Source organism: Battus philenor, unplaced genomic scaffold, assembly GCF_028537555.1.
Source record: "Battus philenor isolate CCGP_79_NKW_IND1 unplaced genomic scaffold, ilBatPhil1.0.hap1 SCAF_25, whole genome shotgun sequence".
NCBI classification, from domain to species: domain Eukaryota; kingdom Metazoa; phylum Arthropoda; class Insecta; order Lepidoptera; family Papilionidae; genus Battus; species Battus philenor.
Window position 1 is genome coordinate 1,559,944 of NW_027181688.1, and position 12,298 is coordinate 1,572,241.

The 12,298-nt window shown below is 34.6% G+C and overlaps 1 protein-coding gene and 1 non-coding gene across 4 annotated transcripts in view; one reads left to right on the forward strand and one right to left on the reverse strand.

Moving 5' to 3' along the window:
• sm (smooth) overlaps nt 1-12,298 on the reverse strand; it is a 543,953-nt gene that overhangs the window by 65,583 nt on the left and 466,072 nt on the right. For all 3 annotated transcript variants that reach the window (XM_068768460.1, XM_068768463.1, XM_068768462.1), the window contains exon 5: nt 8,549-8,600. In XM_068768460.1, the coding sequence (XP_068624561.1) occupies nt 8,549-8,600 (52 nt within the window). The remainder of the gene's footprint in view (nt 1-8,548; nt 8,601-12,298) is intronic.
• TRNAI-UAU (transfer RNA isoleucine (anticodon UAU)) lies at nt 6,349-6,438 on the forward strand. Its single transcript is given in 2 exon segments — nt 6,349-6,386; nt 6,403-6,438. It is a non-coding gene; the product is annotated as a tRNA-Ile (tRNA).

A 12,298-nucleotide genomic window follows, 5' to 3' on the forward strand; every position in this document is an offset into this window, starting at 1 on the left:
CACAAAATGCTAAGAGGTTATTATCAAATACAGTGACAGCCTTAGTAGAGGACCTCTCGAGGGTCTCATCACTCCCAGGAGCGTCCACTGACGCGATCTAATACCTCCGGAGCCTTTCAATACGTTGAAATAGTAGTATCGGCCCGAGAGAGGCCTTAGGTGCGAGCGCCCTAAGCCTTTCAGTTTCAAAACCAGTACTAATTTATTTCGGTCTAATTGAGAGCATAGTTAATTATACTGATTTAGATATCGCTTTACCCCGATTTATTCAGCAGTAAGACAACGAGATTTATTTAATAGATTCAGGCGTTATCTTACGGAAGCCCATCCTGAGTAAGAAAAGGACCAATATTTAGTTTTTTTTATTATTTTACCATCACTTACTCAGACAATGCACCCGATTCAAATCCAAAAGATGTAACCACGTTACCTTATGTGAAAACCTTAACATACCTCCGTTCAACTTTTCGGACCACCTCAAGAAAACATCTACAGCAGAATCTTTTGATGAGTTGTCCCAGCGCATTGTCCTAAACCTCAAGGGATTTAACTGTCTGTAACGCTTGGGCAGCGACTTGAAATAAAATATTGTACCAATAAATGTATAATTGACTACATATTTTGGGTGTATGTACCCATAAGAGAAAATTGTAAATAATGATAAAACGCTGTCGTGACTCGCAGCTGTGAGAAAAAAGATCCGTATCAAATAGCGGCAACCCTTTCCCAACTGTCTGTGTTTAGTACATGCAAAAAAGGTTGAAAAAAAAAGGTATAAATGAGAAATAATAAAAAAATACAAACACGCGACAATATAAAAAATTAAAACGCATCATTGAGGTCTAGTTAATGGCGCGCCGGCGGGTCTGAGTGCGCTTTGGGTGTGCAATAATCGATCTATACGTGGCGTTTTCAGTTTAAAATTTGCAAATTTATGCAGAGTGCATCAACATTTGGCACTTGGCCGGAATTTTTTGCACGCCCTTCACAACGCTCGAGGGGTATCGGAAATTTAATGCGACAGTCTGAACTGAGATTTTATAATGAAAACTTTTTTTTGCACTTTATTACACAATTAGTTATTTATATATTTCTATTACGTATTAATTTATATAACCTGTTGCGTTTGTAATAAATCTCTTTAGTAAGAAAAGGACCAATATTTAGCCACTTCCGCACATGCAGTAGTAGTCGTGCAACAAAGTGCACCGCCCGCCAGCCGACTGATAAATGCGCATGCGGCAAACAATGCGAATTACACAACTTCCACCGTTAAACCACTCGACACGTGTTTCACCCCTCCACGGGGCATCTTCAAGGGTTATGTTACACCGATTATTGCCAAACACAGAGTGGTCACTCTACTGCATGTACGAAAGTGGCTAAATATTGGTCCTTTTCTTACTTAGGATGGACTTACATGCAAGGTAACGCCTGATTCCATTAAATAAAAACATCTTCCTCATGCCAGCCGATAGGCGCTTAGTGTAAGGTACAGACCTCCTAAGATCGACTACATTTGCATATAACTTAAAACTAATGTTAATTCAAAATAATTACAATTCATTTATATTTAAAAGACATTTATTTTTGTACCTCAAGGTTGGGTTCACGAACCAAATTATTCATCATTTGTGACCTAATCTCAAAACATTTATTCAGACCATTTGAGTGAATTTAAATGTACCATTATAATAAAACGAAAGATTTTTCCATTAGACGTCACCTTCAGAATACTTAATATCGAACCGGCAATGGATGCGGAAATTGCAAATCTTTCGAGATTACCGCGGCGTCGCGATGTAGGAGTCAGGTCATTGGCCGTTAAGATAAGACATTCCGGTATATTTAATACAACCTTATTTTTATAATAATTATTTCGGTGTTATTACCTTACCTACAATCTAGTATTTAATGGAATCAGGCGTTATCTCGCGGAAGTCCATCCTAAGTAAGAAAAGGACCAATATTTAGCCACTTCCGCACATGCAGTGGTAGTCGTGCAATAAAGTGCACCGTCCGCCAGGTCGCTGATAAATGCGTATGCGGCAAACAATGCGAATCACCATGCGGCGGTGCACTTTATTGCACGACTACCACTGCATGTGAGGAAATGGATACATATTGGTCCATTTCTTACCTACAGTCTAATAAACATAAATGCGCACCAATTACTATAGCAATAAGAAAAAACATCTAATTATAAGACGCGCTAAAGCACTACCTATATTTAAGAAAATGATTAAGAAATATTTACACAAAATCAGTTTGATTTTTTTACTCATTATTATATTAGGAGCACCGGAAAGTAATGTAGTTTCTATCGATATATTTTACAGAAAAATCGATTGATTTGTTACCGCTCCGGCATTGATTTTGTAAACTTGATGGTAAAAGGTTGTCTTGTGACACGGAGCTGCCACATAATAAATTGTAATTGGCATTTAATGGAATCAGGCGTGACCGTGCGAAAGTTTATCCTAAGTGAGAAAAGGATCATTATTTAGCCGCTTCCGCACATGCAGTGGTAGTCGTGCAACAAAGTGCACAGCCAGCATTTAAGATCAGCATGCCAAGCTGAACAGGCGCTTTTAATACATCAAATTAACTAAATTACATCGAGATTCTGTGTTTGGCACTAATCGGTGTAACATAACTCCTGATGATGCCCCGTGGAGGGGTGAAACACGTGTTGAGTGATTTGACGGTGGCAGTTATGTAATTCGCATTGTTTGCCGCATGCGCATTTATCAGCGGGCTGGCGGGCTAAATATTTGTCCTTTTCTTACTTGTAATTGGCAGATAAAGGTTAAAATTTCTTGGTTGAATAAATTCGACGCTCGGCTATGTGTATGGTATTGTGGCACCGTATCGAAGTGTTTAAACATCTTTTTCTAGATGAATGTATATTTAAAACGAGTTGAAATATAAAAAAGGGTTCTTTACCGTCGACTTATAATAAAATGTAAATCATTTCAAAAGTACGACATTCGTACAGAACATTTTCACGATCACGACAGCTTGACTAAGCGTTCCCGCAACTCGACTCGTGTTAACTAAACGGATTTCATTCTGCATAGTTAAAATTTCAATTCCATCCCCCGCCGGACTGCGGACACTCGGGCTACATATTTCAAACGCTCGAGACAAGAGAAACTTAGAAGACGTTGAAATTTCTACAACAGAACCAAAAGTATAAATTTTGTATGTTCAATTTGTCTCTACTTTTTCACAAACTTTACGATTTTCATCATTTATTCCAATGTCTCCAAGATGGGGCAGAGGGTGTCCACAGTACGTCGCCATCTCGACCGGTTTTTTTTTTTTTTTAATGACCCCTGCTATTGGGGGCCTCTCGTACCCCTATTTATGGTGGGATAGGGACTTTATTAGCATTTAATTTATTCACTTAATTATTTTATTTTCATTCTCATTCTCATTCACATAATCTTTCATTCTGTTCTTTTATACCACAAATCTGCTTTCTTTCCCTTTTGCTCTGTTTTACCACATCTCAAGCGGTCTTGAGGCTTACTATTTACTTCGCCCCCCACATGCCCCACCTTAGCCTTTCTAAAATTCTTACGCCCCCCTATATAACATACATACTTTTTATATTAAATCGAGTTGGTTAAACTCGTATCGAGTCCACTTACGGATTGTCCCCTTAACAATCAAATTGCCAGCCTGTGGGGCGTGTGACCCACGTTGGGAAACACACGTGAACATCAGAACGCGTTTAGAATCATCTTAGCATTCATCAACATCATATCAGCTGATAGACGCCCCACTTCGAGGCATATGCCTTCTACTTAACCTATTGGCCCCAACGCCCGTTCGTAGCACTAACGATGTTCCCCGCTCATTATCAGCTCAGACTAGAAATTCTTGAACCTAAGTCGGTGACCTCTTTCTGAGGATCTCCTCGTTTATGATTCGATTTTGCAGCTAAGGTCTGACCATAGTAGTACTTTCGAGTCGTCAATCAACATAAAATGTTTGCATTATTGTCTCATAAGAAGCTTTCGCCGGCTCCGAAGGCAGTTCTGCTAAGAACCGATGAGAAACACTACAGTTGCTTTTTACAAATATAGTTTTATAAAGAGTACTTGACGACAATTACTTTCTTATTTAATGGAATCAGGCGTTACCTTGCGGAAGTCCATCCTAAGTAAGAAAAGGACCAATATTTAGCCACTTCCGCACATGTAGTGGTAGTGGTGCAACAAAGTGTACCGCCCGTCAGCCCGCTCATAACGCCACTGACTCACTCGGTGTTGGACACTAATCAGTGTAACATAACTCTTGAAGATGCACTGTGTTGCACGATTACCACTGCATGTGCGGAAGTGGGTAAATATTGGTCCTTTTCTTAATTACTTTCTTGTATAAGCGTCAAAAAGATTTATTTACACTCCGAGCATAACCCAGTTTTCTTCTGAGATCCATCGTAATTGATCACCTCTCGGATCCATATGTCATGACTAGTAACACACATTGGTAAAAGAACTTTAACTTCAGACATTGCCGCATTTTCGACATCTCGAAGTTTCCCGAACGATGTCCATACGAGTTGGATTCGACAAGAGATCTCTTTCTAGAAATTAGACTTAACAAGTTGAACGGTTTTTCTCAGGTATATATAATCATCTATTATTCTGAGCTCAGAGCTTTCGACAGCTACTTTAGTACATTACAAATCAGTTTCATTTTGTTCATATCTATTTTAAGGTCTATTATTCTAGAGGCTCTTTTGTGATCATTGACCATTTTACCCAGATTGATCATCGGCAAACCGAAGGTTAGTAATGTACTAGCAGTTTATATATGATATATAATAGGATATCTAGTATAAAGTTAAAAGTCTTATTGTAAATATAAAACGCAATTTTATTGTAATAAATGATAAAACGGATGAAACATTAAACACGTCTGCACGCGGCCACGATCGTTGCGCGAGTGGCGTATTTGGGATACGTATACCATAAAGATGTCATTATATGGTAGCTCAAATTGATTGTAGTTATAAAATGCTTTCAGTTTAAGCATTCATATTTATACGTACAAATTATGACTACAATTGGATATGAGAATGTGTGACTTGTGAATGAAAGACACTAGTTTATTGCATCAAAGGTCCACAACATATATCACATCTACCCAGCGTATCAGACTTCTTCTTCATCTGGGACAAGAACATTTATAACTAAACCAAACATTTGACACTTAAAGTCTACGAATATAATCTATAAATCGAAAAAGATTTTAAAAATAAAAACCCAAAAAAAATTACAACAGTGAAGGCAATATGTGTGATATGTAAATGAGGGTAGTTGTAAATCAGTGAGTTTCAATGTTGAAAAAATCGTACAAGTATATTAGAATGTAACACTTGAAAATTGTCTCAATAATCATGCAAAACATTTTTGATTGTAATAATAATATACCATGCAACATACAAATTTTGAGGGTAGAAGAAAATTTTTAGGAATTTTTTTTTATCTTTCAAAGTTAAATTAGCATGCAATCTATATCCCTTAAAGGTATTATTAATTCTAAATTATAATATAATTATTGTTACAAGACATTTTTGAAATTTATATATGTATATATAGCCGTCGCTCAGTACAATGCATATCACGAAATAAAAACTTAAATGCTGTCATATCGAAAAAACAGTTATTTGACGATTTTTATGTAAAAGGAGATAATGAAAGAATTAATCTATGTGAATCATACAGTATATTATGTGTTAAGTAAGAAAAGGACCAATATATAGCCACCTCCGCACATATATATTGGTCCTTTTCTTACTTAGGATGGACTTCCGCAAAATAACGCCTGATTCCATTAAATAGTTAGTTACACAAGGTATATCATTAAAGAAAATCTTTGGATATCAATGAATATCCTAGAGAAACCTAGAATTGTGTAGAAATAAAAAATAAGCCAGTGTATAGTTGTGGTCCTAAAAAAATAAAAAAAAATATATGTAGCGTTTAAGTAAGAACAATTCGAATTGCTAGCCAGTACGATCAAACACTTTTTATTTTAAATAATTCTTGCGCGTTCGAATTCAAATTTCGAACGCCGATTTGAATTCGGACGCCGTCAGCGATGTGACTGCTATCATTGTCTTTGTGTTTGTTTATAATTAATATATGACTTATTTTTTAAAATTAAAACAGAAATTATTTGTATAGTTTAACATAATTAAACATGCAAGAACGTATCTGTTTGTGGGTTAGCTAAGACATGTTTAAACCGACATGAGTCATAGATTTAAAAAAAAAAATTAACTATTCATATAAAATGGAAGCGACTGCTTATTTCGTACATCGTGCCGTCGCTCCAGTGGCGCAATTGGTTAGCGCACGGTACTTATAAGACAGTGTCCGAGCAATGCCGGGGTTGTGAGTTCGAGCCTCACCTGGAGCAAAACACTTTTTGTGCTTTTTATTTAAAATTTCATTTATATGACAATCAATAATTTATTCGAGTAAACATAGATTGTTATACATCTAAAATAGCGTTACATTTTTAAAATAAACCACTATATGTTTTTTTAATATAATATCAATTAAAAATATATTTCTATAATTACAAATTATACATATATTTCCAGATTAACTATGTACATAAAAAATAATCATTGTTTGTGATAGAAAGACAGAGATATTTTGTCTATAGTAATTCATTATTAAACTGAAAAAAATTAATTTAAGTTACTTTATAAAAAATACAAAAAACAAAAAATAAACTCGTAACTCCTAAATTTTGACTTCGAAAATTTAACAAATCGTTTACGGATATGAATGTAAGTTAAAGTTACAAAGGCCTTAAAACTTTCTTTACTTACTTTTAAATATAAAATAAAAATATATAATATATAAAATTCTCGTGTCACGGTGTTCGAACTTGAACTCCTCTGAAACGGCTTGACCGATTTTTACCAAATTCTATATGCGTATTCAGTAGGTCTGAGAATCGGCTACTATCTATTTTTCATACCCCTAAGTGATAAGGGTTGTTCACACTCAAAATTTTTTTTTTATTTTATTGACGAAATTTTGGTTTTTATTTTTTTATGATACAACATACAAAAATACATACAACGCTAAATTTTCACCGCTCTACGATCAACCCTTATTTTTAAATTGAAAATAAAATTATTCTTTTTGCAAAACAACGTTTGCGGGATCAGCTAGTGGTATATATAAGTATTATTAAATAATTAATATTGATTCGAAATGTGTGGAACTTTGTTGACTCATTTACAAAGTTTATATTATGATGTACACGCGAAGTATTGTAAAAAGCCTTCCGAGCTGGTGGTAACTTACTGCTTATAATGTTAAAATAATCGACGATACAAAAGCGCATGTGAATGTATATCGGTATAAAAATATTTTTTTAATTTACTCAAATAATTTCTATTCTGAAGTTTACAATAAGTAATATATAAAAATTAAAAAAAGTCAAATATATATAAATAGGAAGGCTATGTCCAACATTGGGCGCATTGTAGTTGATATGTAATTATAGGCATGTGTGCGTATGTGGGCGTATGTTAGTGTGTGTGTATCTACACGCCTCATTGTAATAATATATCTACATTATACTTTTTACATGAATTTCGATGTTAGATCCTTCAAAAATAAAGCATAGATTTCAATACAAGATGATTGGTTATAGACTTAATAGCGTTACAATTACGGGTTAATATTTTTTTTCTGAATTAATTTTTTATCTATCTTTCTCCGTTCATTCTTCACAAATTCATTCATTACATTTTGATATTCTATCACATATCATTTTATTTTCCTCACCTAAATTCCTTGTTGATTTGTTTCACATTACAGGACATTTTTATTTTATTTATTAACCATTTTTAATTAACAAGTTATTATTCATAATTTAACTTTATATTTATTTATCACATTGCTATTTGACTAGATATTTTATAACACTTTGTGTTATTTTTGGTTGTTTTACACGACTATATACTAATATTATACTTTTGCTTCTACCATATACATGGTGATTATAAATTGATGTAAAAAATTTTCTTTACATATAATTAGGACCTGCATGAGAGAGAGAGAGAGAGAGAGAGAGAGAAAGAGAGAGAGAGATCCTTCACTGTGTGGACCGACATATATAAAGTTGCGGAAGTCGCTGGATCTATACAGACCGATAACAGAGACAATCTTTGAAGAAAACTCACACCTTCTATAGAACTAATCATCCTGTATAAACCATATTTTTTTAAATTTGTATTCTTTATTCAAATTATCATTACATGTATATGATAGCATTGTCGACAAAAGTATATCTCTGTTACATCATTTTCCATTAGAGATGTGAATTGTATCGAGCGACGACTTTATAACATGCCATACACGTAACAAAACACCTATAATCCAACGTATACTTTACTTATAAATAAGTTTATTAATGAAAATTTTTGGTACGTGTATGGCAGTCCTTACGTGTATAAAGACATTAGCTTCGAATAGATTCAAGCTAAAAACAACTATGTACTCACATGTATAGTCCCAGCTGTCCTGGTCGTTTTTGAAAACGTTCAATCTCTCCGGCTGCAACAATTGAGAAACTTTATTAGTATATATGTACATTTTGAAAATGTATTGATTTTTATCATATCATGTAATAATTTTATAAAAAATTAATGGAATCAGGCGTTATCTTGCGGAAGTCCATCCTAAGTAAGAAAAGGACCAATATTTAGCCACTTCCGCACATGCAGTGGTAGTCATGCAACAAAGTGCACCGCCCGCCAGCCCGCTGATAAATGCGTATGCAGCAAACAATGCATGTGCGGAAGTGGCTAAATATTGGTCCTTTTCTTAATTTCATAAAAGGTAGTTTTATTTTTCTTAAATGGTAACACTACTCGACACCGTCACTCTTTTGTGACAACTTCCGGAAAGGATGATGAGTGGTGGGGGTTGAAACAGCGTTTTGATTATTGAGTCGGGAGCTCGGTCTTTCGTTCGAAAACCATCGAAGTGATAAGTTGTCTAGTGGAAACTATGCTAGTTGGTCGATAAGAGTATTAAAAGTGAAATAAAAGTATTAACTGTGCTGTTAATTGGAACTTTTCTGATAATTATATTAAATAAAGGACTATCAGAGCTGTTTTATATGTAGATACATCCATACGACAATTCCATTTAAATAATAATTATACAGGATGATTAGTTATATCTATAAGATCTTTAACACGTTGAACGCAATGGCGGACACCATGTATCCGACAACATACTGTCCCCTGGGGCCACACCATTAAATCGAAAATCGTCAAAAAATCGCCAAGGTGTTTTTTTGCAAATATCGTCAGTAAAACCCCTAAAAATAATGGGCGACTTACGGAAACAGCGATTTACCCATCATTTTTCTGCGGGGCCGCGCGGATCACATGCCTTGGTAAAAATAGTCGAAACACTGTCCGTTGGCTCCCTAGAGGCTTCTGAAGTGATCGAGGGCATGCGGACACGTGGTGTCCGACGCGGCCTCTTGGACCCAACATGATGGCAGTCACATGGTGTCCGTCGCGGCACACTGAACTAAATATGGTTTTTAGTCTGGCGTTCAACGTGTTAAAGGGATGAAAATACAGAACGTTTGTCAACAAAAACGTTTCAATTTTTTTACAAATATTTCTAATCACGCTGTATAAATTGATGTTTCGTTTATATTTTTAATGGTATACGCGGTGTGGGTATACCGCCCACTAGGTGGGCTGACTACATAGTTTAGATCGCAACAAGTCGCTTGATACGGGCAGCCCACGTCCGGTCATAGTGGCGATCTTTGGTGGAGACCTATGCTCAGCAGTGGGCTTCTACTGTCCTTAAACAAGAATTATTCATTTTTTTCGAACAATTCAGATATAAATAGTATTAAATAATTAATTTTAATATGTAGTAATTCGAATTTTAAAATCATTTTTTCTTAATATATTATCACGACGATATTTTTTATTTCTAAAACCATTGATTTTTGGATGGATTGCACCTTACATTAATTGATTGCGAATATGCTATATATTTACCTCCTCAAAGGTTTTACATCTATAACCAATTATGCTTATATAAAACTTGAAGTAAAATAATTATTTTTATTATTAATTTAATGAAACTTACTTAACATATTTCGTGTATAAACATATATTATCCATAGCTGATTAAAACGGATTGAATATGATTAGCTTGCAAGCGGAAGTGTACGGTACAAGGTTAGGCAGCTTCCGGTTTGAGACTACAGCTGTTTCCTTTTACGTGCATCGGAGGTGAAACTGGAACAGTATTTGCAGCCGCTGATTAATTTAAACATTAAGGTTTTATGCTTTCATTTATAACCTTAAATCTAGTCTAGACATAAATCTTCGACCAACGTGTGTTACCGGTGATGACTTGCATCACTGAAACGTGGTTTATCACCCTGAGCTACATTAGCAAGCTGATAGTTGATCAACGAGCCATTGAGAAGGTTATATTCAGGATTATCATCTCTTTATAGCAGTGTTTCCCAACCTATTTCGTGCTATGAACCTCTAAAACCTTCCTAAAATATTTACGACCCCTATGTAACATACATAACCTTTATATTAAAGCGTAAGTGTTAAACTCCTTTCGAGCCTATTTTATAAAAGCCTCCCTATATCATATCTCAATCATATTACCTCCATATGCCTCCACCGTATGCCCAACACTGGGAAAGAATTGAAACAGTAGTACAATATACAATTGAAAAGTATAAGATTCGGGAAGTAATTTAAGATCATAGTCATAAGTTAAGTTAATATAAGTTTAGTAAATAATAAAGGAAAATAAAATAAAACTAGAAATAAATATAACTACAAATAGTAAAATATAAATAAAATCTAGAGTCAAAACTGTGATAACGTAGCAAATTGTGGTCTAGAAATAAAGATGATGGAAGGAAGGTGATGCACGAGAGACGATTTGAATGTGAAGAAAGATAGACTGTTACGAACAGAAGGAATATCAAATGTAAGAGATTGTGAAGAACGAAAAGAGAGAGTGAAATGAAATAAAAAAAAGCTTGCTCCAATTGTCACAACTCTGCCACATACATGGAAGGGGGAAGCGAAAGGATCCCAAAAAGGAGGGAGGGAGCAATAAAAAAGACAGTGGACGTCTTACAGCTAAAACCGATAATAATAACGATAAATATATTATTCAACTTATAATAAAAATACGTTAGTTTCAAAAGCATCTTGCTTTAAAACACACACATAAACACATAGATTTTTTTTAAAATAACTTCTTTACCAAAGTTTTAAAGTATTTAATTTTAACACAATATTAAGAACAAAAATGAAAGAAATTCAAATATAATTAACCCCAATTTTTAACGTCCCGTTCCCATACATGGCCGGTGGGAACCTTTCGTTCCTCCTGTTCGTGCTGAAAAGGAGTGCCGATAAAATAAATATTCACATACCTCCAAATGTCATATAGCCAAAATAGTCTATTCGTAAGAAAGCCGTCTTAATAATTGTAATATTTAAAAATAACATAAAACGAAATGCCTTGTACATCTATGTTACAACGTCCGGTAATAAAGACTGGAGCATGAAACCAAATCCATCATATATGATATACCAAATCCATCATATATGATATATGTTGCAAGATTATGGCACGCGAAATGGGATTAGATGAAACAAAAGAGAAAAAAAATGATAACATAATTTATGACAGACAGACCAGACGTCGTGGGACCCATGCCGCTTGTTCAATGACTGTAGCATACACATTGATTATGGCCATAGCATACAACAAGCGATACGGTTGCGAATCGAATAATATCGTGTGTTGTCAAAAAAGGTTAAGTTTATACATAAACTTACTTTAAATTATTCAAATTTTATAGGGAAATATATTTCAATATTACACATACATATAAAATTATTTTTTAAAGTAGATATTCAATAAGACGTTGAAAACTCTGACTACCCTCAACTGGTCCGATTAGTCAAAACCACCAAAGTAAGAACGACCAGTCAAGCTTGCGCACGCGCAGCCATCGGACGTTACGCGACACATTAATGAGCCTTTTGAAAACAGACACCTTGACAATACAACATACTATAATAGGCTATATCACGTATCGCTTAGCGATATCGCAGTAATGTAATTTTAAATAAATTCTTTAAATTCGCAACTAAATCTAAGGTTATAAAACTCCATAAGGAATAATGTTAAATATCGCATATTATATCTTTGAATTTTATCGCTTTCTGTGT